The 26,278-nt window shown below is 49.1% G+C and overlaps 1 protein-coding gene, 1 long non-coding RNA gene and 1 other non-coding gene across 3 annotated transcripts; 1 reads left to right on the forward strand and 2 right to left on the reverse strand.

Moving 5' to 3' along the window:
* Window positions 1–2,148: 2,148 nt before the first annotated feature.
* On the reverse strand, window positions 2,149–3,334 carry LOC137341290 (uncharacterized). Its single transcript, XR_010967000.1, has 2 exons — window positions 3,174–3,334; window positions 2,149–2,563 (listed from the first exon to the last, which is right to left on the reverse strand). It is a non-coding gene; the product is annotated as an uncharacterized lncRNA (long non-coding RNA).
* A 6,730-nt stretch (window positions 3,335–10,064) lies between these two features.
* trnar-ucg (transfer RNA arginine (anticodon UCG)) lies at window positions 10,065–10,137 on the forward strand. The gene has a single exon. It is a non-coding gene; the product is annotated as a tRNA-Arg (tRNA).
* Window positions 10,138–14,652: 4,515 nt separating this feature from the next.
* mrpl58 (mitochondrial ribosomal protein L58) lies at window positions 14,653–25,421 on the reverse strand. The gene is made up of 6 exons (XM_068004400.1): window positions 25,231–25,421; window positions 23,328–23,370; window positions 22,182–22,241; window positions 17,503–17,585; window positions 15,956–16,125; window positions 14,653–14,861 (listed from the first exon to the last, which is right to left on the reverse strand). Exons 1-6 carry the CDS (start codon window positions 25,381–25,383, stop codon window positions 14,777–14,779), a joined length of 594 nt encoding a protein of 197 aa, XP_067860501.1. The 5' UTR covers window positions 25,384–25,421; the 3' UTR covers window positions 14,653–14,776.
* Window positions 25,422–26,278: the final 857 nt, after the last annotated feature.

The following is a 26,278-nucleotide window of genomic DNA, read 5'->3' on the forward strand; positions in this document are numbered from 1 at the left end:
AGTATATTCAAGGATGAGATCGATAGATTTTTGGATACTAAAGGAATCGAGGAATATGGGGATCAGGCGGGGAAGTGGAGTTGAGGTCGAAGATCAGCCATGATCTTATTGAATGGCGGAGCAGGCTCGAGGGACCGTATGACCATAAGAGATGGGAGCAGGAGTAGGCCATTCGGCCCCTCGAGCCTGCTCCACCATTTAATGAGATCATGGCTGATCTGATTTTTACCTCAACTCCACTTTCCTGCTCTTTCCCCATATCCTTTGATTCTCTTGCTGATCAAAAATTTGTCTAACTCAGCCTTGAATGTTTTCAATGACTCAGCCTCCACAGCTTTTTGGGGTAAAGAATTCCAAAGGTTCACAACCCTCTGGGAGAAGAAATTCCTCCTCATTTCCATCTTAAACAGGCAACCCCTTATTCTGAGACTATGGCCCCTAGTTTTAGATTCCCCCATGAGGGGTAACATCCTCTCAGCATCTACCCAATCGAGTCCCCCTCACAATCTTGTATGTTTCAATGAGATCTCCCCTCATTCTTCTAAACTCCAGTGAGTATAGACCCAACCTGTTCAATCTTTCCTCATTAGACAACCCTTCCACACCCGGAATCAACCTAGTGAACCTTCTCTGAACTGCCTCCAATGCAAGTAAATAAGGGCACCAGAACAGTACTCCAGGTGTGGTCTCACCAGCACCCTGTACAGTTGTAGCATAACTTCACTGCTTTTATACTCCATACCCCTAGAAATAGAGGCCAATATTCCATTTGCCTTCCGGATTACCTGCTGCACCTGTATGTTGACTTTGAGTCTACTCCTGCTCCTATTTCTTAAGTACAGTACTGATGGGTACAGGTCTGTCACCATAACACAGGTATAGCACTGGTGCATACAGATCTGTCACTATAACACGGGGGTAAAGTACTGGCGGGTACAAGTCTCATTGGTGAGATCAATATGAGATTAATTAAAAGCATTAGACAAGACATGAACCTGCATTTGTGTGTCTTGTTAACTAATTTTCCTATGTCTTGCTGCTGCAGAAACACTAAATTAGCCCAACACTGCACTTTTAGAAATAGAGGCCAATATTCCATTTGCCTTCTGGATTACCTGCTGCACCTGTATGTTGACTGAGTCTACTCCTGCTCCTATTTCTTAAGTACAGTACTGATGGGTACAGGTCTGTCACCATAACACAGGTATAGCACTGGTGCATACAGATCTGTCACTATAACACGGGGGTAAAGTACTGGCGGGTACAAGTCTGTCATTGGTGAGATCAATTAAAAGCATTAGACAAGACATGAACCTGCATTTGTGTGTCTTGTTAACTAATTTTCCTATGTCTTGCTGCTGCAGAAACACTGAATTAGCCCAACACTGCACTTTACAATTGGCAATAATTAAAGCATCTTATAAGAACAGAAAATGCTGAAAACCCTCAGCAGGTCAGGCAGCATCTGAGAGAAATAGTTAACATTCAGGTCAATGACCTTTCATCAGAATTAAAGTATTGGCTGCGGACAGGACGTCGAGCTTTTCAGGATGCTCTGGTGTTTGTGTTGGTTTGTTTTTATTAGATATCTGTTATTTGAAACCTTGACAACATTTAGCCAAATACCCAGGGAGGAACCCTCCTTTACTTGCAGCAGGATCCAGGTAAGGCTATAAGTGAGGTACAAACTGGACTCTGCCCCGGTTCCTAATCACTATCTTACTTGAAAGGAAGTGCTTGTATTAATGCTTTTCATCCCACCATTCCTGTTAGTGCTGGGGTAGATTTCCTCTTGCCATGCCTGGACACAGTGTGTAGATGAAAATTTGGCGGGGAATGTCACCGTGCACTAATAGAATCTGCCTGACTTTTGTCTGTTACCCCATCAAAGGGGACAGTGATTATAAGCAGGCAATTTTTGACTTTTACCTTTCGGGTACACTCCTCCTTCCCCGCTCCCCAGTACTGCCTCAGTTGTTAACTGATAAAAAGACAAAAGAATAAACCTGGGACGTTCTGGCCTGTGTCTCTCTGTTCTATAGAAGATGGTGCTTCTGTCCAGTAGGTCCCAACTGTGTTTGAATTAAGCGGAGAAGTCATTTGTTTTTAGTTTAACAATCCAACCTCCTGTGTTAACAAACGAATCACTTGATATCCAAAGTTTAGTTTTTATTACACATATATACAAATATTTTTTAATTGTTGTGTTACATCAGGTAAATTTAATTGAAGTGTGATTCTTTAAGGAGCATTTCAATCTCATTGTACATTTTGGACGAGTACTTTTATTCCTCTTGGCTCAAATCGCTCTGTCCAGGCGTCATGCACAGCCCACCGTGCCTGGCTGCAGTCTCTTGGATTGGGGCACGTGTTGGCCCTGACTATTGGTACTGGGGTGTGGAACAGATAGTCCATTCCTCTTTCACACGCTCACCGGGACGGTTTCTTCTGTTCCAATTCCAGCAGTTGCTTTTCCCTTCGTTCCAGAATCACCTGCAGCTTCTCATTGTATTTGTTACGTTCTCTGGCACGAATCTCTGCTATGTCCGGGAAAAAACTGTGCCTGTTCAAAACATAAACAATACTAGACACAAGCAGGCTGTAACAATTATTTTGTAATTGTTCACAGGACATGTATTGCCCATCTCTAGTTGTTCTGAGGACATTAAGAGTAAATAACACATAGTGTGGGACTGGAGACACATGTACGCCCAGACCGGGTAAGGGCAGCAGGTTCACTTCCCTGAAGGACATTGATAAAACCAGTTTGAGTTTTCTAACTGGCAGGTTTTAGGGTCATTCTTTCTGGTGCCAGCCCACTGATGGGGCAGGAGGGGAGGGGGGGAAAGAGAGAGAGGGAGGGAGGGGAGGGGGGGTTAGGGTGAGGGGAGAGGGGGGTTAGGGTGAGGGGAGGGGGTTAGCGTGAGGGGAGGGGGGGTTAGGGTGAGGGGAGAGAGGGAGGGGAGGGGGAGAGAGGGAGGGGAGGGGGTTAGGGTGAGGGGAGGAGGGGGTGAGGGGAAGGGAAGGGTGGGGGGATAGGAGGGGGGTAAGAAGAAAAGGCCGGAAACCATGGCCACCATTTCGGATGGGCGATGACCGCTGGAGGTCTCCCGGTGACTCCGAGCTCCGCGCCCTGGGATATAACTGACTAACGACACAAAGTGCATTCCAACCTGTACAGAAAGGCCGTCACCATCCCCGCTATGATCGTCCCGAACAGCAGCGGTTTACTGAAGCGTTTGGTAACGGACAACTGGCTCTGCTTCATGGCGGCGGCGCACTTCCGGCCTAGCCGGAAGCAGACCACGTTTCAACGGCGCGCCGTGACATCATCACCAACTGGGCTAAAGGAGCGGATTGGACCAGACTGACCCACCCAGACTAGACCAGACTGACCCACCCAGACTAGACTGACCCACCCAGACTAGACCAGACTGACCCACCCAGACTGGACTGACCCACCCAGACTAGACCAGACTGACCCACCCAGACTGGACTGACCCACCCAGACTAGACCAGACTGACCCACCCAGACTAGACCAGACTGACCCACCCAGACTAGACCAGACTGACCCACCCAGACTGGACTGACCCACCCAGACTAGACCAGACTGACCCACCCAGACTGGACTGACCCACCCAGACTAGACTGACCCAGACTGACCCACCCAGACTAGACTGACCCAGACTAGACCAGACTGACCCACCCAGACTGGACCAGACTGACCCACCCAGACTGGACCAGACTGACCCACCCAGACTGGACTGACCCAGACTAGACCAGACTGACCCACCCAGACTAGACCAGACTGACCCAGACTAGACCAGACTGACCCACCCAGACTAGACCAGACTGGCCCACCCAGACTAGACTGACTGGACCAGACTGACCCACCCAGACTGGACTGACCCACCCAGACTAGACCAGACTGACCCACCCAGACTGGACTGACCCACCCAGACTAGACTGACCCAGACTAGACTGACCCAGACTAGACCAGACTGGACCAGACTGACCCACCCAGACTGGACCAGACTGACCCACCCAGACTGGACCAGACTGACCCACCCAGACTGGACTGACCCAGACTAGACCAGACTGACCCACCCAGACTAGACCAGACTGACCCAGACTAGACCAGACTGACCCACCCAGACTAGACCAGACTGGCCCACCCAGACTAGACTGACTGGACCAGACTGACCCATCCAGACCGGACTGACCCACCCAGACTGGACTGACCCAGACTAGACCAGCCTGACCCACCCAGACTGGACTGACCCAGACTAGACCAGCCTGACCCACCCAGACTGGACTGACCCAAACTAGACCAGCCTGACCCACCCAGACTGGACTGACCCAGACTAGACCAGCCTGACCCACCCAGACTGGACTGACCCAGACTAGACCAGCCTGACCCACCCAGACTGGACTGACCCAGACTAGACCAGCCTGACCCACCCAGACTGGACTGACCCAGACTAGACCAGCCTGACCCACCCAGACTGGACTGACCCAGACTAGACCAGCCTGACCCACCCAGACTGGACTGACCCAGACTAGACCAGTCTGACCCACCCAGACTGGACTGACCCAGACTAGACCAACCCAGACTGGACCAGACTGACCCACTCAGACTAACCCACCCAGAGTGACCACTGGACCTATCTAGAACGGACCGACCCAGACTGGATCGATTCAGACTGACCGGCACAGATGAGACCAATGCAGACTTACCGGCCCTGAATTACCGGTAAAACTGACCAACCCAGAAGGACCAACTCAGACTGGATCAACCTGGACCAGACCAATCTAGATTAAGCCACAGCACTAGAGTGCCTGTAACTAACTGGAGTGTGTATTTTTTTAAATTAGTGCCAAATTAGAGACAGTTGGTGATACGGATTCATACTAGAAGGAATTGGATAGAGACTGACCAAACTCACTTCACACAAGATCCTCAGAGCCAGCAGCAGCCCATCATTCTCACTGGATTCAAACTTAGTTCCAGGGCAGTATACTGTGCAGGAAAAGGAATTCTCATAGGAACAGGAGCAGGCCATTCAGCCCCTCGAGCCTGTTCTGCCATTCAATTAGATCATGGCTGATCTGTATCTTAACTCCATCTACCCGCCTTGGTTCCGTTAATACCTAATACCCAAAATTCTATAAATCTCAGTTTTGTTGATTCAATTGACCCCCAGCCTCAACAGCTTTTTGGGGGAGAGTTCCAGATTTCCACTCCCCTTTGTGTGAAGAAATGCTTCCTGACATCACATCTGAACTGCTTAGCTCTATTTTTAAGGTTATGCCCCCTTGTTCTGGACTCCCCCCACCAGAGGAAATAGATTCTCTCTTAAAACACTTCAATCATCTTAAACACCTCAATTAGATCACCCCTTAATCTTCTATACTCAAGGGAATACAAGCCTAGTCTATGCAACCTGTCCTCATAATTTAACCCTTTTAGCCCCGGTATCATTCTGGTGAATCTTTGCTGCACCCCCTCCAAGGCCAGTATATCCTTCCTGAGGTGAACGCAGTCTCCAGATGGGGTCTAACTAGAGCTCTGTTCAGCTGTAACATAATTTCCACCCCTTTATATTCCAGCCCTTTTGAGATAAAGGCCAGCATTCCATTAGCCTTTTAAATTATTTTTTGTACCTGTGCACTAACTTTTAGTGATTTCTGTACTTGGACCCCTAAATCTCTCTGCTCCTCCACAGTTCCGAGCTTCTCACCATTTAGAAAACACTCTGATTTGTCTTTCTTCGGTCCAAAGTGGATGACCTCACACTTCCCCACATTTCCACACTGTCACAGTTTTGCCCACTCACTTAATCTGTCAATGTCCCTTTGTGACTTTCTGCTCTCATTTACACTATTTACCGAACCACCTAACTTAGTGTCATCAGCAAACTTGAATATATGGCCCTCTAATCCTTCATCCAAGTCATTTATAAATATAGTAAAAAGCTGAGGTCCCAGTACAGATCCCTGGGGGACACCACTAGTCACATCCTGACAATTTGAGCATATACCCATTATCCTTACTCTCTGTCTCTTACCTCCTTATCAATTCCCTACCCATGTCAATAGATTGCCTCCAATTCCATGCACTCTCATTTTTGTTAACAGTCTCTTATGTGGAACCTTATCGAATGCCTTCTGGAAGTCCATATAAATAACATCCATAGACACTCCTTTATCCTCCTCAAAAAAATTAACTAAGGTTAGTTAGACATGACTTGCCCTTTACAAATCCATGCTGGCTCTCTCTGATCAGTTCATGTTTGTCCAAGTGCTCAGTCACTCTGTCCCTAATAACAGATTCTAGTAACTTCCCCACAATGGACGTTAGACTAATAGGCCTATAATTTCCTAGTTTATCTCTCCCACCCATCTTAAATAATGGAGTGATATTGGCAATTTTCCAATCCAAGGGGATAATTCCTGATTTTGGGAGATCATGACTAGCTCATCAACAATTTCCTCACCGACCTCTTTTAATACCCTGAGGTGGAAACCATCAGGTCCTGGAGATTTGTCTATCTTCAGTCTCATTATTTTCTCCATGTCCTTGACATCCAAATTGGTGGAATAAAACTGTAAAAAGTGAGGACAAAATCACATTGGAGGCTCACACTTTGTAAATAGTGAGAAGACCAAGTAAATCCTGAGTCAATGTTTATTTGGTCTTGGTCAAGACAATCTGATGTTTGAGTTGGACTGCCTGGAAATGTCTTAACATTTAGAGCAGTCCATTGTCACGTTGTTGTGTTTTTAACAATAGATATTCAATCTAGATTTGGTATCATTGGTCCCTGCCATGAGTGGACCTCACACACCCTATGAACGGGAGTACACCGTTTCCTACCCATTATGTAGTTAAATGATAGTGAGATCAAGGGATGGTAACAGAGAACCCTTACTCTGCACACAACAACAACGACAACAACATACATTTATATAGCGCCTTTAACGTAGTAAAATGTCCCAAACGCTTAACAGAAATTTGACACCGAGCTACATTAAGAGATATTAGGACAGGAAAAAAGTAGGTTTTAAGGAGCATCTTAAAGGAAGAAAGGGAGGTAGAGAGGTGGAGAGGTTTAGGGAGGGAATTCCAGAGCTTAGGACCCAGGCAGCTGAAGGCACGGCCGCCAATGGTGGAGCGAAGAAAATCGGGGATGCACAAGAGGCCAGAATTGGAGGAGCGCAGTGATCTCGGAGGGTTGTAGGGCTGGAGGAGGTTACAGAGGTAGGGAGGGGCGAAGCCATGGAGGGATTTGAAAACAAGGATGAGGATTTTAAAATTGAGGCATTGCCAGACCGGGAACCAACGTAGGTCAGCGAGCACAGGGATGTTGGGTGAACGATACTTAAGATACAGGCTGCAGAGTTTCGGATGAGCTAAAGTTTACGGAGAGCGTTGGAATAGTCGAGTCTGGAGTTAAGAAAGGCATCGATGAGGGATTCAGCAGCAGATGAGCTGAGGCGGGGTGGAGATGGGCGATGTTACGGAGGTGGAAGTAGGTGGTCTTGGTGATAGAGCGGATATGTGGTCGGCAACTCATCTCAGGATCAAATAGGATACCAAGATTACGATTGGTCTGGTTCAGCCTCAGACAGTGGCCAGGGGAGGGATGGGGTCGATGGCTAGGGAACAGAGTTTGTGGCAGGGACCGAAGACAATGGCTTTGGTCTTCCCAATGTTTAGTTGGAGGAAATTTCTGCTCATCCAATACTGGATGTCGGACAAGCAGCATGACAGGTCAGAGACAGTGGAGGGGTTGAGAGAGATGGTGGTGAGGTAGAGCTGGGTGTCGTCAGCATACATGTGGAATCTGACATGTTTTCGTATGATGTCACCGAGAGGCAGCATGTAGATGAGAAATAGGAGGGGGTCAAGGATAGATCCTCGGGGGACTCCAGAGGTAACGGTGCGGGAGTAGGAAGAGAAGCCATTGCAGGAGATTCTCTGGTTGCGACTGGATAGATAAGAATGGAACCAGGCGAGCACAGTCCCACCCAGCTGGACGATGGAGGAGAGGCGTTGGAGGAGGATGGTGTGGTCAACCGTGTCAAAGGCTGCAGATAGTTCGAGAAGGATGAGGAGGGATAGTTTACCATGGTCACCATCACATAGGATGTCATTTGTGACTTTGATAAGGGCCGTTTCAATGTTGTGGTAGGAGCGGAAACCTGATTGGACGGATTCAAACATGGGGTTGCGGGAAAGATGGGCATGGATTTGGGAGGTGACAACACGTTCAAGGACTTTGGAGAAGAAAAGGAGGTTGGAGATGGGGCGGTAGTTTGCAAGGACAGAGGGGGTTTTTTTTGAGAAGGGGGTGATGAAGGCAGATTTGAAGGGGAGGGAGACCCCTCCTAAACATCCTAAGGTGTTCACAGAGTCATAATCAGATAAAAATGGATGCCAAGTCAGAGGAGATATTTGGAGGGGGGATCAAAAGCTGGGTCAAAGAGGTGGGTTTTAGGGAGGGTCTTAACAGAGGAGAGGGAGGTGAAGAGTCAGAGAGGTTTATGGTGGGAATTCCAGAACATGTTAGTCGGTTTACTGAAGGCACGACCAATGGTGGGCGAAGGGAGCGAGGGGATACACAAGAGGCCAGAGATGGAGGAACTGAGAGCTTTGGGGGGTTGTAGGACTGGAGGAGGTTACAGCGATAGGGAAGGGCAAGTCCATGAAGTAATTTAAACACAGGGATGAGAATTTTAAATTTGAAGCATTTAGGGACCGGAAGCCACTGTCGGTCAGTGGGGACAGGGAGGGTGGATGTGATGGACTTGATGCAGGTTCCAAAGTATCCGAACCAAGCTACTGAGAATCCCACACAAGTCGGGTTCCAGTTTGCCTGATACAAAGTGCTGTCCTGATAGGGACACACCCAACTTACCTAATTCCAGAGACTGTAGGTGCAGGAACACTGCCGGAGTTTAAGCAGCCGAAACCACCCATTTTCCCAATGGGGGCACTGATGAGCTTCTCAGGACCACACCACCTATTAGCATGTTGGCTGGCTGGGTTAGCCACAGCCAAGTGGAAGAATGCCCGCTCTAGTTGAGTGGGGATTCAATTCTCTGACTGGTGCGTCCAATTTTCCAATCATTAAAACCAACAGCCGGGGAATTGGGGTGGTGGGAGGGGTGAAATTGGTCGGGGACAATAGGGCAAAACGGGCGATCATGAATCGGTGCCTGTTTTAAACCCCATCTGGTTTTCTTTTCCATTGGAAGAAAGAACTTGCATTTATATAGCACCTTTCACAACCTCAGGACGCCCCAAAGCACTTCAGAGCCAATGACGTACTTTTTTTTGAAGTGTAGTCACTGTTGTAATGTAGGAAACGCAGCAGCTAATTCGTGCACAGCAAGATCCCACAAACAGCAATGAGATAAATGACCAGATAATCTGTTTTAGGTTTTGGATGAGGGATAAATATTGGCCAGGGCACCGGGGAGAACTCCCCCGCTTTCCTAAATAGTGCCATGGAATCTTTTAGAATCATAGAATCATAGAAGGAGGCCATTCAGCCCATCGAGTCCGCGCCGGCTCTATGCATGAGCAATCCAGCTAGTCCCACTGCCCCGCGCATTTTACGTCCACCTGGGAGGGCAGACGGGGCCTCGGTTTAACGTCTCATCCAAAAGATGGATTAAAGTCAACGGAAAGCAAATCGGCGTGGGTTGTAAAACAGGCGGCCGATTCGCTATCGCCCGTTTAGCCCAGGACCGATCTCACCCCCCCACCCCAACACTGGGGTCTCCGCAAATGAGGTGCCTGTGTCGGGGGAGCGTAAACCTCCAACTGATGCCCCCGATAAGCGAGGGAGAAAGTTGACCAGGAGAATGAAGCGGCTTTGACTTGTTAAGTTTGGGCCAAGACAGTTTAGTGAACAACTGGTTTGAAGGGGAGGAGTTGGATGAGCTGCTGGAGGCTCAGGGAACCAGAGGCTGAAACCTGCTGACATTGAGCAATGCGAAAGACTTGCTCGTGTTCATCAGTGCGGATGTTCTGTCCCAATGCAGTAAATGCACCGACCGCGTGGCCTAATGGATAAGGCGTCCGACTTCGGATCGGAAGATTGAGGGTTCGAGTCCCTTCGTGGTCGCATTTTCTGAAAACGGAGAAAAATTTTTTTTTTTTAAAAAATCTTGCAATTCGTTTTGTTAAATGCAAAACGTCGAATGCAGCGGCGGGGCCCTGGATTGCCACAGTTTGGGATTTTTAAGCGATTTATTTAATTGCATTTAAAATTTACGCCTGGATCCCGAAGCCCGGCGCGGTCCCGCCTCCCCTCGGGAAACTTGCACCGTCCGCGCATTCAACACAAGAGGCTGGAAATTCTCTTCACATTCGGCGCGTTGACCCCAAGAACCGCAGTCTCTCCCCTTTAGTTTCCGACATTCAAACTGGGCCAATGATAATCTGCTCCCCAGGACTGGGGCCCTGGTTATTGGGGACTGGGGCCCGGGGTGTTCCCCCCAGGACTGGGGCCCTGGTTATTGGGGACTGGGGCCCGGGGTGTTCCCCCCAGGACTGGGGCCCTGGTTATTGGGGACTGGAGCCCTGGTTATTGGGGACTGGGGCCCGGGTTATTGGGGACTGGGGCCCTGGTTATTGGGGACTGGGGCCCGGGGTGTTCCCCCCAGGACTGGGGCCCTGGTTATTGGGGACTGGGGCCCGGGGTGTTCCCCCCAGGACTGGAGCCCTGGTTATTGGGGACTGGAGCCCTGGTTATTGGGGACTGGGGCCCGGGTTATTGGGGACTGGGGCCCTGGTTATTGGGGACTGGGGCCCGGGGTGTTCCCCCCAGGACTGGGGCCCTGGTTATTGGGGACTGGGGCCCGGGGTGTTCCCCCCAGGACTGGGGCCCTGGTTATTGGGGACTGGGGCCCAGGGTGTTCCCCCCAGGACTGGGGCCCTGGTTATTCCCCCCAGGACTGGGGCCCAGGGTGTTCCCCCCAGGACTGGAGCCCTGAGGCTCAAACACTTTCCAGCCAGGCAGGTGCAGGGGTCAGGACAGTTTCCGACATTCAAACTGGGCCAATGATAATCCGCTCCCCAGGACTGGGGCCCTGGTTATTGGGGACTGGGGACTGGGGCCCGGGGTGATTCCCCCCAGGACTGGAGCCCTGGTTATTGGGGACTGGGGCCCTGGTTATTGGGGACTGGGGCCCGGGTTATTGGGGACTGGGGCCCTGGTTATTGGGGACTGGGGCCCGGGGTGTTCCCCCCAGGACTGGGGCCCTGGTTATTGGGGACTGGGGCCCGGGGTGTTCCCCCCAGGACTGGGGCCCTGGTTATTGGGGACTGGGGCCCAGGGTGTTCCCCCCAGGACTGGGGCCCAGGGTGTTCCCCCCAGGACTGGAGCCCTGGTTATTGGGGACTGGAGCCCTGGTTATTGGGGACTGGGGCCCGGGGTGATTCCCCCCAGGACTGGGGCCCTGGTTATTCCCCCCAGGACTGGGGCCCAGGGTGTTCCCCCCAGGACTGGAGCCCTGAGGCTCAAACACTTTCCAGCCAGGCAGGTGCAGGGGTCAGGACAGTGCAATTGTCTGGGGGCCCAAGCTGGTTAGGGGTCCCGGAACGGATCCTGTGATAAGTATCGTGTAGTGAACCGGCACAGAAACAGGCCATTCGGCCCATCTGGTCTATGCCTGTGTTTATGCTCTACACAAGCTTCCTCCCACCTTACTTCATCTAACCCTATCAACATATCCTTCCATTCCTTTCTCCCTCATGTTTATTTAGCTTCCCCTTAAAGGCATCCATGCTATTCCCCTAAACCATTCCTTGTTCCATATTCTACCCATTCTCTGGGTAAAGAAGTTTCTCCTGAATTTCTTATTAGTGATTATCTTACCCCTCGTTCTGGTCTCCCCCACAACTGAAAACATCTTCTCTACATCTACCCTATCAAACCCCTTCAGAATTTTAAAGACCCTAGGGGTCACCCCTCAGCCTTCTCTTCTAGAGAAAAGAGCTCCAGCCTGTTCAATCTTTCCTGATAGTTATAACTCTCAGGGGCCCCACCTCACATTTAACCGTTCTCTTTTTTCTGATGTATTTGTACCATACTTTACTGCTCTTTTTAAATAGTTTTTGAGACTCTCAATCATGGCCCGGGCTCTGACCCTGGTCTCCTGCTGCCAGCTCTGTGATGAACGTACACAGATCCCAGGAAGCAGCATTTGAACGGTGGGATTTCATTTCTTGGTTGGGGTGGGGCGTGGTATTGGGATGTGATTTCCCCTGTGAGCCTCAGGATTTCCCCAAAGTTTAAAACATTTCTTCCCTCCTCAGCCAAGGTTCTGACTTGTAGTATCTGATTCCACGGGCATCAAGCAGCTTCCAAATATCTCACCTGGGTAGCTGGTCTTCATTTTCAAGCACGGCCATTGATGACTATCCGTGGGCTATTCCCCCATGGGGGGGGGGGCATCACAGCCAAGCCTGATCCTGTCCTCGACAAACATCCACAGATGTTCACTCAAAGGTCAGAGGGGTCGCTGGATAGCAGTCAGCAGGAGGAACCATAGGAACAGGAAGGAGTAGGCCATTCAGCCCCTCCGACCTGTTCCTTCATTGAATTAGATCACGGCTGATCTGTACCTCAACTCCATTTACCCGCCTTTGCTCCATAACCCTCGATTCTCTTACCAACAAAAATCTGTCGATCTCAGTCTTGAAAGCTCCAATTGACCCTCAGCACCCACAGCTTTTTGGGGGAGGGAGTTCCAGATTTTCCCTACCCTTTGTGTGAAAAAATGCTTCCTGATTTCACTCCTGAACAGCCTGGCTCTAATTTTAAGATTGTGCCCCCCTTGTTCTGGATTCCCCCACCAGAGGAAATAGTTTCTCTGTATCTACCCTATCAAATCCCTTTTAACATTTTAAACAGCTCAATCAGATCACCCCTCAATCTTTTAAACTCAAGGGATATATTCAACCCTGGCTGATTCCAATCTCTCCCCCCACACCCCCTCCCACATTGAGGGTACTCAGGCCAGTTGTAACAACCCGGTTGATGTCCTGGCTGAAACTAGTTAGTCTCTGTGCCCTACTTTAAGGAATGGGTAAAAGCTATCAGTCTATAAAAGAAGTCCCATGTTTAGAGACATAACAACTTGGAAATATATAGCACCTTTAACACAGTAAGTGTACCAGGATGCTTCATAGAGGAGAGCAAGAGATAAAATGAATGGATATTGGGTCAAGTCCATTGGTCCAAGTTAGGTGAAGTGACTGAAAGTTTGGTCAGAAAGATGAGGTTTGAGAGGTTTAGGGAGGCCCAGAGAGTGGGCTTAGGCTGCTGAAGGGTCAGTCACCAATGGGACGGGGTGGGGGAGGGGGTGAAACTATAGGCCGGAGTCAGAGGGTGTGTGAAAGTGACAGAGATAAAGTAGCTGCGAAGAGATTGGAGGATCTTAAATTTACTGGACCGTGGGGACAGGGAGCCAGTGTCAGTTGGTACCAACGGGAGAGATGGGCGCAGTACAGGAGAGTGTAGCACCTTTCACAACCTCAGGACATCCCAAAGCACTTTACAGGAAATGAAGTACTTTTAAAGTTTACGTAGGCGGGAGATTGGCAAGGAGCATATTGGAGAAATTTAGAGCAGAGAAGGTTAAGGGGAGATTTAATAGAGGTGTTCAAAATTATGAGGGGTTTTGATAGAGTAAATAGGGAGAAACGGTTCCCATGGCAGGAGTGTCAGTAACCAGAGGACACAAATTTAAGAGAATTGGCAAAAGAACCAGAGGGGAGATGAGAATTTTTTTACACTACAAATTATGATCTGGGATGCGCTGCCTGAAAGGGTGGTGGAAGCAGATTCAATAGTAACCTTCAAAAGGGAATTGAATAAATATATGAAAAGGAAACATTTGCAGGGCTGGGGGGGGGGGGGCGGGGGGGGGTGGGCAGGGAGGATTGGGACTAATCGGATAGCTCTTTCAAAGAGTTGGCACAGGCAGGAGGGGCCGAATGTACTCCTTCTGTGCTGTATGATTCTATAAGGGCTTCGATGGTAGGGAGGTGGGGTGGAGGCAGACAATCTCTCAAGAGGTGGATATTTTAGTGGTTTTGGTGATCGATAGGATGTGTGGTTCGATCCCACCTTCTCACGATATCACTCAACCCCTTCGCTCTGCAGAAACCCACCCAATTGCTGTGAACCCACTCACCGTCTCCTTCAATGTCCTTCCCAGGGAATTTATTTCACAACTTGATTCCCTTGGGTAAAAAAAAAGTTCTTCCTGGCTCCCCTTCTTACTCCTAACGCCCTCATACAGTATTTAATTTGTGTCCTCCAAGACTTTTAATGTTGTACCACTGAATTTTCAATGTTAAAGGGAGAGCGTTCAACAGTACCAAGTATGACAATGTTAAAGGGAGTGTCTACAGCAGTACCACACACACCATTTAACACTGAACTGTCTCACACACTTTACAACTGAATTGCCACACACCCTTTAACACTGAACTGTCACACTTAGGATTAGGGCAGAAGTTAATATTGATTATTGATACAGGGACCAAGTGGTTGAGGGTTCGAATAGGACAGTCCTTCATCTCATCAGTTCATTGATATCTTACAAAAAGAAGTTAAACGACCAAAGTGTACATGGGACTGCTCACTGGAGTCTTACAATAATTTTATTCATTTCTACTTTGCAAAAAACAAGAGAGATTGGGAACGGGCTGCCCCCGGGGTTCACAGTTGATGTCGTTCCGTGTGCGTCTTTTCAGTCCAATCTGACCCGTCGGTCCTGTTTGATGGTGGAGTGGATCTTCTTCTGCCGTAGCCGCTCTCGTTGCATGCTCTCCACCCTGGAATCGGCACAACACACATCAGTAATGACTGGGTACTTTCCCTCGAGCCCTCCCCCACCTCCGTTATCCGACTGAGTTATTCCCATCCCTCCCCCCTTCCCTGAAGGCGCTCAGCTCTTGCTGGGGACAGTTCCATGGGGCCATTCTTCACGTGTTGAGCCCGGACAGTGAGTCACGGCAGGCCATTCAACCATCGGGGGCATCATGGAGCGACCCAATCCCACCTTTCATCCGACATTCTTTGCAGCACTGGAGAGATGGGCCAGTCCGTGGGCAGAGGCCAAACTGCAGCACAGATCGGTCGCTGGTTGAGGTGCGCAGTGCCTGGGCCAACTGAGCCAGGGATGTCCCTGGCACTGGGGCACCGTGCAGGGAAAGCTTAAAGTAAGCAAAACGAGATCTCTCTCTGAAAAAGCGTCTTTGAATTAGTCAGTGATTTAAAAACACGGCTTAATATTCAGAGCACTCTCTCCATCTCCCCGTACGGCAAACAGGCAGATTATGGGCCTAACTTTACATTTGCTTCTCTTGTGGCTCTGCAAAGACTGAACACGGTTTCATAAAAACCCCCGACTCTTCTGGTATTCACTTCAGCCCCTGGGACTAATTACATTTTTTTCTTCAATAGAAAAAAACTTGTATTTATTTAGTGCCTTTCACCTCAGGCCGTCCCAAAGCACTTTACAGCCAACAAAGTACTTTTTGAAGTGTAGTCACTGTTGTAATGTAGGAAACGCGGCAGCCAATTTGTGCACAGCAAGATCCCACAAACAGCAATGCGATAATGGCCAGATAATCTGTTTTAGTGATGTCTTCGAAATAGTGCCAAGGCAACATCACTAAAACAGATTTAACGTCTCATCTGAAAGACGGCACCTCCCTCAGTACTGCTCTGGAGTGTCAGCTTAGATTTTGTTCTCAGGTTTCTGGAGTGGGACTTGAACCCACGATCTTCTGACTCAGAGGCGAGAGTGCTACCCACTGAGCCACGGCTGACACTTGGGAAAAACCACCAACCAAGAGATGGCCAGCCTCCCGAGAAAGAGCCCCACGCGACTATTTTATCTTCTTCCTTTTTTTTACAACATCACCTCATTCGCCGAAGTTCGGCCTCCTCTTTAGACGGCTGCTTGGGTTTCTGACTCACTGCAGCCACCATGTCCCGAATCTTCTGCAAACAGTCAGCGAGGTTTCTCATCTGGTACCTGCTGACTTCTGAAGTGACGATCAGTTGCCCGGCTCGATTGATTCTGTTCTGATGCTGATCGAGAGAGAGAGAGAGAGAGAGAGGGGAGGAAGTGGTGAGACACCGAGCACAAGGCCTCAGTCAGATCATTTTGTAGAGACCGGGAATTTTATTTTAAAAGGGAGCAGTTTTCTCCCCTGCTTTACCTCTTGATAGGGAACTGTCATAGAATCATACAGCACATAAGACCGCCATTCGGCCCATTGTGCCTGTGCCGGCTCTTTGAAAGAGCTGCCCAATTAATCCCACTCCCCTGATCTTTCCCCATAGTGATGGGAGATGGGAGCAGAAAGTTGCAAAGGGACATTGATAGATTAAGTGAGTGGGCAAAACTGGTAGATGGAGTTTAATGTGGGGAAGTGTGAGGTCGTCCACTTTGGACCTAAGAAAGACAAATCAGAGTATTTTCTAAATGGTGAGAAACTAGCAATTGTGGAGGAGCAGAGGGATTTAGGGGTCAATGTACAGAAATCACTAAAAGCTACTAGATAGGTACAAAAAATAATTGAAAAGGCTAATGGAATGTTGGCCTTTATCACAAGAGGGCTGGAATATAAAGGGGTGAAGTTATGTTCCAGCTGTACAGAGCTCTGGTTTGACCCCATCTGGAGACTGTGTTCAGTTCTGGGCACCGCACCTCAGGAAGGATATATTGGCCTGAGAGGATTGAGGTGTTTCGGATGATTAAAGGCTCCTCCACAATTGCTAGTTTCTCACCATTTAGAAAATACTCCGATTTGTCTTTCTTAGGTCCAAAGTGGATGACCTCACACTTCCCCACATTGAACTCCATCTACCAGTTTTGCCCACTCACTTAATCTATCAATGTCCCTTTGCAACTTTCTGCTCCCATCTCCCATCACTATGGGGAAAGATCAGGGGAGTGGGACTAATTGGGCAGCTCTTTCAAAGAGCCGGCACAGGCACAATGGGCCGAATGGCGTTACATTGAATGGGATAATCGGAATGTACCAATACATCAAGCAGCATCAATGACTCCTGTATGTCCCTCGACCCCCCCCCCCACCCCCATCACCAGCGTCTACATTGAGGCTGTAGATTGGACAAAACAATTTGTCACATTATGATGCCAGCCATGGTCAAATAGCCTGAGCAACACACGGTGTACCCCGGAGAGAGCCGTACGCCGGAGAGAGCCGTACGCCGGAGAGAGCCGTACCCCGGAGAGAGCCGTACCCCGGAGAGAGCCGTACGCCGGAGAGAGCCGTACGCCGGAGAGAGCCGTACCCCGGAGAGAGCCGTACCCCGGAGAGAGCCAGTAACTTCAGGGGAGGAGTGAAGGAAAGGACGGGCAATGGGAGTGGGCAATAAACAACGAGTTTGTGTTGTGTTCACTCTAACGGTCTGCCGGCCCTGAGCAGGACAGCTCACCTGGGTGATGAGAGCACTCCGCACATCCTCAGACAGCCAGTCTGCAGTCGCCACGTGGAACCTCACCTCTGCCTTAGTGTTCACTGTTACAACAAAACACAACACAAAACCAGTTAAACATTCACCTAAACCACCCCCACCACAAATAACCCACCAACATGGCCATTAGACCCAGCGAGCCCACCCCCTTTTCATGGAACAACCCTAACTCTCCACCGTCTCTCGTCCTTAACTATTACCCTTCATTCCCTTCTCACCATATCCCTAGGAACATAGGAACAGGAGTGGGCCATTCAGCCTCTTGAGCCTGTTCCATCATTCAATCAGATATTGGCTGATCTGTATCTTAACTCTATTTCCCCCCTTGGTTCTGTAACCTATCAAAAATCTATCAATCTCAGTTTTGAAATTTTCAATTGACCCCCAGCCTCAACAGCTTTTTGGGGAGAGAGTTCCAGATTTCCACTCCCCTTTGTGTGAAGAAGTGCTTCCTGACATCACCCCTGAAGGGCCTAGCTCTAATTTTAAGGTTATGTCCCCTTGTTCTGGACTCCCCCCACCAGAGGAAATAGTTTCTCTCTAACCACCCTATCAAATCCTTTAATCATCCGAAACACCTCAATCCTCTCAGGCCAATATATCCTTCCTGAGGTGCGGTGCCCAGAACTGAACACAGTCTCCAGATGGGGTCTCACCAGAGCTCTGTACAGCTGGAACATAACTTCACCCCTTTATATTCCAGCCCTCTTGTGATAAAGGCCAACATTCCATTAGCCTTTTCAATTATTTTTTGTACCTGTCTAGTAGCTTTTAGTGATTTCTGTACATTGACCCCTAAATCTCTCTGCTCCTCCACAATTGCTAGTTTCTCACCATTTAGAAAATACTCTGATTTGTCTTTCTTAGGCCCAAAGTGGACGACCTCACACTTCCCCACGTTAAACTCCATCTACCAGTTTTGCCCACTCACTTAATCTATCAATGTCCCTTTGCAACTTTCTGCTCCCATCTCTATTTACTGTTCCACCTAACTTAGTGTCATCAGCAAACTTGTAAAAACAGCTCTCTATACCTTCATCCAAGTCATTTATAAATATAGTGAAAAGCTGAGGTCCCAGTACAGATCGCTGTGGGACACCACTGGTCACATCCTGACAATTTGAGTACATAACCCTTATTCCTGCTTTCCTTATCAATTCCTACCCATGTCAATAGGTTGTCTCCAATTCCATGTGCTCTCATTTTTGTTAACAGTCTCTCATGTGGAACCTTATCGAATGCCTTCTGGAAGTCCATATAAATAACATCCACAGACACTCCCTTATCCACCATGTTAGTTACCTCCTCAACTAGATTCATTGGACATGACTTACCCTTTACAAATCCATGCTGGCTCTCTCTGATCAGTTCATGTTTGTCTAAGTGCTCAGTCACTCTGTCCCTAATAACAGATTGCAGTAACATTCGCGCCAGACAAGTGCCAGGCAATGACCATCTCCAATAAGAGAGAGTCTAACCACCTCCCCATGACATTCAACAGCATTACCATCGCCGAATCCCCCACCATCAACATCCTCGGTGTCACTGACCAGAAACTTAACTGGACCAGCCATATAAATACTGTGGCTACAAGAGCAGTTCAGAGGCTGGGCATTCTGGGGCGAGTGACTCACCTCCTGACTCTCCAAAGCCCTTCCACCATCTACAAGGCACAAGTCAAGAGTGCGATAGAAACATAGAAAATAGGAGCAGGAGTAGGCCATTCGGCCCTTCGAGCCTGCTCCGCCATTCAATATGATCATGGCTGATCCTCTATTTCAATACCATATTCCTGCTCTCTCCTTGATGCCTTTTGTGTCTAGAAATCTATCTAGCTCCTTCTTAAATATATTCAGTGACTTGGCCTCCACAGCCTTCTGTCGTAGAGAATTCCACAGGTTCACCACCCTCTGAGTGAAGAAATTTCTCCTCATCTCAGTCCTAAATGTCCTACTCCATATCCTGAGACTGTGACCTCTCGTTCTGGACCCCCCCAGTCAGGGGAGACATCCTCCCTGCATCCAGTCTGTCTAGCCCTGTCAGAATTTTATACGTTTCAATGAGATCACCTCTCATTCTTCTAAACTCAAGTGAATACAGGCCAAGTCGACCAAATCTCTCCTCATTCGACAGTCCTGCCATCCCAGGAATCAGTCTGGTGAACCTTCGCTGCACTCCCTCAATGGCAAGTATATCCTTTCCTAGGTAAGGAGACTAAAACTGCACACAACACTGCAGGTGTGGTCTCACCAAGGCCCTGTATAACTGCAGTAAGACATCCTTGCTCCTATACTCAAATCCTCTTGCAATGAAGGCCAACATACCATTTGCCTTCCTAACTGCTTGCTGCACCTGCATGTTTGCTTTCAGTGACTGGTGTACAAGGACACCCAGGTCCCTTTGTACATCAACATTTCCCAATCTATCACTATTTAAATAATACTCTGCCTTTCTGTTTTTCCTTTCGAAGTGGATAACTTCACATTTATCCACATTATACTGCATCCGCCATGTATTTGCCCACTCACACAACTTGTCTAAATCGCCTTGAAGCCTCTTTGCATCCTCCTCACAACTCACGATCCCACCTAGTTTTGTGTCGTCAGCAAACTTGGAAATATTACATTTGGTTCCCTCATCCAAAACATTGATATATATTGTGAATAGCTGGGGCCCAAGCACTGATCCCTGCGGTACCCCACTAGTCACTGCCTGCCACCCAGAAAAAGACCCATTTATTCCTACTCTCTGTTTCCTGTCTGTTAACCAATTTTCAATCCATGCCAGTATATTACACCCAATCCCATGTGCTTTAATTTTGCACACTAACCTCTTATGTGGCACTTTATCAAGTGGAATACTCTCCACTTGCCTGGATGAGTGCAGCTCCAACAACACTCAAGAAGCTCGACACCATCCAGGACAAAGCAGCCCGCTTGATTGGCACCCCATCCACCACCCTAAACATTCACTCCCTTCACCACTGTCGCACCGTGGCTGCAGTGTGTACCATCCACAGGATACACTGCAGCAACTCGCCAAGGCTTCTTCGACAGCACCTCCCAAATCCGCGACCTCTACCACCTAGAAGGACAAGAGCAGCAGGAACAACACCACCTGCACATTCCCCTCCAAGTCACACACCATCCTGACTTGGAAATATATCGCCGTTCCTTCATCATTGCTGGGTCAAAATCCTGGAACTCCCTTCCGAACAGCCCTGTGGGAGAACCATCACCGCGTGGACTGCAGCGGTTCAAGAAGGCGGCTCACCACCGCCAATTAGGGATGGGCAATAAATGCTGGCCTCGCCAGCGACGCCCACATCCCATGAACGAATAAAAAAAAAATTCCCCACAACAGACGTTAGACTAATAGGTCTATAATTTCCTAATTGATCTCTCCCACCCATCTTAAATAATGGAGTGACTTTGGCAGTTTTCCAATCCAAGGGGACAATTCCTGAATCGAGAGTGTTTTGGGAGATCATGACTCACACATCTACAATTTCCTCACCGACTCCTTTTAATACCCTGGGGTGGAAACCATCAGGTCCTGGAGATTTGTCTATCTCTAGTTTCATTATTTTCTCCATCACCATTTTTTTACTTACATTTATTCTAGTAAATTTCTTCCCTTGATTTATTTTTAGTTTTCCTCGTATCTCTGGTATTTTATCCCCATCCTCTATTGTGAAGACCGATACAAAGTAAGTATTTAGCAAGTCTGCCATTTCCTAATTTTCAATTACAATATCTCCTGTGTCTGTCTTTAAGGGGCCCACATTACTCTTAGCCATCCCTCTTTCTCTTAATATATTTGTAAAAACCTTGTGTTGTCCTTGATATCCCTCGTATGATTTTTCTCATATTCCCTTTTTGCGGCTCTTACCACTTTCTTTGTTTTCTTCTGCTGTTCTTTTTATCTCCCCCAGTCCGCGGGATCTCTATTGTTCTTTGCAGTCAATTCCCACCAGATTTCTCAATCCCTTCTTTCCAGGTATGTATCCAATTGTTCCTTGACCCCATCTGTACCACCCATGTCACTGTCTTTCCCTGGTAACTTATTTCCACAGCTCAGTTCCCCTTTGGGTGAAAGAGTTCCCCCTGACTCCCACCTTCCTCATTTTTAACTTGTGTCCCTGGGATTTGAACTCTTCACACAAGGACCAATTTACCCAGATCAACTTTGTCCAATTCCCTTCATAATCTCAAGCCTTTCAGTAAGATTCACCTCGAAATCTCCTCTTTTCCCTGGAACAGTTGTGGAATTATTCTCCGCAATCACATAATGCTTAACCATTTACTTCCCCTCCTCCTCGTCCCATTTCAGGCCTCTGACCCAGGTCCCTATTCCTAATCCAAGGGTAGGTGGGTGGCAGGTGGTCGGGACACCTCTCTAAGAGAATTACCCCGCCCTCCCTCTGGTGCGCCCCCCCAGTGACTGGACAAAGATTGGACTCTGTGCACAAACTCTCAGCCCAACTTTGCTCCACTCCTCTCCAGAAGGCACTGACTCTCACAGAGTCCAAGTCCCGGGAGCCGGGGCCTCCCGCGCCCCACCCAGGGGCCGGGGCCTCGGGCAGGGTAGCCTCCAGGAAACATCAGAAGTTAAAGAAATCAAGCAGCCAGTTTCCTTACCTTTGTTGACATTCTGTCCCCCAGGCCCACTGCTCCGACAGTACGTTACTGTGAGACGGCCTGAGGATAGATTGAAACACCGACAGTGAGGGCTCACACCGCAAACCAACAACACACACTCGCTGCAACATCTGCACTTAAAACCTTAAACAAAGACTGGACACTGATGGAGGGGATAGTCTCCTGCGCTGGTGGCTCCAAGGTCAGTTTGGGCAGTCCCAGCCCACTTCCTACTGAGCACGAGTGTTGGAAATAGAAAATTGGTGCAGGAGGGGGAGCTGTACTGGGGACGGGGGCAAGTGACATCAGTGGGGTCGTGTAGAGGGATACTCAAAGTCAGGGCGGTGTGTGTGAGAGAGTAAGGGTGTGGGTGCGTGTGCGAGAGACAGCGCGTGAGTGAGCGCGCGAGGTTGCGTGCACGAGCGAGCGGGTGTGTGTGTGGGTGTGAGCGAGTCGGGAGGAGAGGCCTGGGGCCCTTGATGGCGAATAGCCTGCTGACACTCAGTGTTTAGGCTCACACATGAGGACGGGCCCTTGGGTGGGGTGCTGGAGGGCAGTGTGCGCCCCCGGAACCCCAGTGTGCGCCCCCTGGAACCCCAGTGTGCGCCCCCTGGAACCCCAGTGTGCGCCCCCGGAACCCCAGTGTGCGCCCCCGGAACCCCAGTGTGCGCCCCCGGAACCCCAGTGTGCGCCCCCTGGAACCCCAGTGTGCGCCCCCGGAACCCCAGTGTGCGCCCCCGGAACCCCAGTGTGCGCCCCCGGAACCCCAGTGTGCGCCCCCGGAACCCCAGTGTGCGCCCCCGGAACCCCAGTGCGCGCCCCCGGAACCCCAGTGTGCGCCGGCACCTTCAAGAGAGGAAGGGGAAAGGATTCAGAAATGGCTGCTATCCAGGAGCCCACTCCAGGTGTTGACCATTGTCAGTGTGTGAACTCCGATATCAGACTGAAATGTACCTTTTACTAGTTTTAACCTGTGTCCCTTTGTTCTACCCTCATAATTCAAAGTAATGTTCCAGCTTTACCTTTTTCATACTATTTTACTCTCATATAATTCCACAAAGTCCCCTCTCCGACACCCCTCCTCCAAGGCTGAAAGTCCAAATACCATTCACAAATACAACTCACACGTGTGGCAGACGTACCTACCTATCGGTATATCTGTGCCGCAGGAATTCTGTAATGGTCCATCCTGTGGAGGAAAAACAAAGTACGTGACGCAGAGTAACACGAGGCAGAGTATCAGCAGTAATGTTACGACACTGGGGCACTGACCAGTCCTACAGTTTTCAGCCTAGTTTCAGCTGGCTTTAATAAGCAAAAACTTGACAGAAAAGTCTGTTTGTTGATTGCTGTGTTTAGCCCGCCCCTGCCAGGTACATGCGCACAGCAGGAGGGATACTAGTGACAGATTAATCACACCCGTCACTGAATCAGCTGCGAGGGGACAACCTGAAGATTAACACCAGAAGGAGGCAGTTAGAAGGAATTTATCAGCCCACACTCAAATTCACTGCCCACATCTACATAGAAACGAATAGGAGTAGGCCATTCAGCCCTTCGAGCCTATTCTGCCATTCAATTAGATCTTGGCTGATCTATATCTTAACTCTATTTACCCTCCTTGGTTCCCTAACCCTTAATACCCTAACCCAACAAAAATCTATCAATCTCAGTTTTGAAATTGTCATTTTACCCCCAGCCTTTTTTTTTGGGGGGGGTGGGGGGTAGTGTTCCAGATTTCCACTACCCTTTATGTGAAGAAGTTCCTTCCGACATCACCCCTGAACGGCCTTGCTCTAATTTTAAGGTTATGCCCCCCTGTTCTGGACTCCCCACCAGAGGAAATAGTTTCTCTCTATCCACCCTATCAACTCCTTTAATCATCTTAAACACCTCAATTAGATCACCCCTTAATCTTCTATACTCAAGGAATACAAGCCTAGTCTATACAACCTGTCCTCATAATTTAACCCTTTTAGCCCTGGTATCATTCTGCTGAATCTACACTGCACCCCCTCTAAGGCCAGTATATCCTTCCTGAGGTGCGGTGCCCAGAACTGAACGCAGTCTCCAGATGGGGTCTCACCAGAGCTCTGTACAGCTGGAACATAACTTCCACCCCTTTATATTCCAACCCTCATGCCCTAGCATTTTTAATCATTTTTTGTACCTGTCCACTAGCTTTTCGTGATTTCTGTACTTGGACCCCTAAAATCTTTCTGCTCCTCCACAGTTCCGAGCTTCTCACCATTTAGAAAATACTCTGATCGATCTTTCTTAGGGCCAAAGTGGATGATCTCACACATTGATAGATTAAGTGAGTGGGCAGATGGAGTTCAATGTCCCTTTGCAACTTTCACTGGCCTCACTCACTGCTCACACTCACTCGGCTCACACTCACTGGGCTCACTCACTCATTGCTCACACTCACTGGGCTCACTCACTCATTGCTCACACTCACTGGGCTCACACTCACTCGGCTCACACATTGCTCACACTCACTGGGCTCACTCACTACTCACTCATTGCTCACACTCACTGGGCTCACTCACTCATTGCTCACACTCACTGGGCTCACTCACTCATTGCTCACACTCACTGGGCTCACTCACTACTCACTCATTGCTCACACTCACTGGGCTCACTCACTCATTGCTCACACTCACTGGGCTCACTCACTCATTGCTCACACTCACTGGGCTCACTCACTCATTGCTCACACTCACTGGGCTCACTCACTACTCACTCATTGCTCACACTCACTGGGCTCACTCACTACTCACTCATTGCTCACACTCACTGGGCTCACTCACTCATTGCTCACACTCACTGGGCTCACTCACTCATTGCTCACACTCACTGGGCTCACTCACTCATTGCTCACACTCACTGGGCTCACACTCACTCGGCTCACTCATTGCTCACACTCACTGGGCTCACTCACTACTCACTCATTGCTCACACTCACTGGGCTCACTCATTGCTCACACTCACTCGGCTCACTCACTACTTACACTCACTCGGGTGCTCCCCCAGATATTGCTCCCACCTGTCCCTGTTCGCGGCCGCTGTAATCCGCTCTGCTGTTCGGGTAGAGCAGCTCCGGGCTGTAGGCGCTGCGATATTCCCGCTGCAGAAGCCCGGCCCTGGACCGCAGGACAGCGGCTGGAAACCGCAGCAACTGGGCCCCGCGACCCAACATGGCGCCCACACCGACCGGCCCGACCTTCCAAACATGGCGCCCACACCGACCGGCCCGACCTTCCAAACATGGCGCCCACACCGGCCGGCTGGCCCGACCTTCCAAACATGGCGCCCACACCGGCCGGCCCGACCTTCAGTTGTCAAGGCCCCAAGTTCTGGAATTCCCTCCCTAAATCTCTCCACCGCGCTCTCCTACTTTAAGACGCTCCTTAAAACCCACCTCTTTGACGAACCTTTTGTGGCTCGGTGTCAAATGTTGTTTGATAACTCTTCTGTGGAGCGCTTTGGGAGGTTTTACAATGTTAAAGGCGCTATAAAAGTGCAAGTTGTTGTTAATATGTTTTTGTGATGGTCAGGTTCAGGATTCCGAGTTCTAATTCATAAATGTGGAGATGCCGGTGATGGACTGGGGTTGACAATTGTAAACAATTTTACAACACCAAGTTATAGTCCAGCAATTTTATTTTAAATTCACAAGCTTTCGGAGATTTTCTCCTTCCTCAGGCAAATGTTTCAAGATCTCCTTGAAGCCTACGCATTTATACATATTGAACAATAATACATGGTGTTTACAGACTGCCCCTGCAACTGCCCGTTGCCAAGGCAATCACCGTGTTCAGACAGAGAGGTGTTACCTGCAGAACCTCCGAATACACATTCAACAAAAAAACAAACAGGGGAAAAAAAACAGAGAAAAAAAACACAGAGAGAGGCAGAAACATCCGGAAGGCATGTTATCTGTTAAACAAATGTTATCTGTTTTTAATATAATGGGTCATTTGCTGGCTCTCTCTGCCTTCCGGATGTTTCTGCCTCTCTCTGTGTTTTTTTTTCTCTGTTTTTTTTCCCTGTTTGTTTTTTTGTTGAATGTGTATTCGGAGGTTCTGCAGGTA

Source organism: Heptranchias perlo, chromosome 23 (genome assembly GCF_035084215.1).
Source record: "Heptranchias perlo isolate sHepPer1 chromosome 23, sHepPer1.hap1, whole genome shotgun sequence".
Classification (NCBI taxonomy): Eukaryota; Metazoa; Chordata; class Chondrichthyes; order Hexanchiformes; family Hexanchidae; genus Heptranchias; species Heptranchias perlo.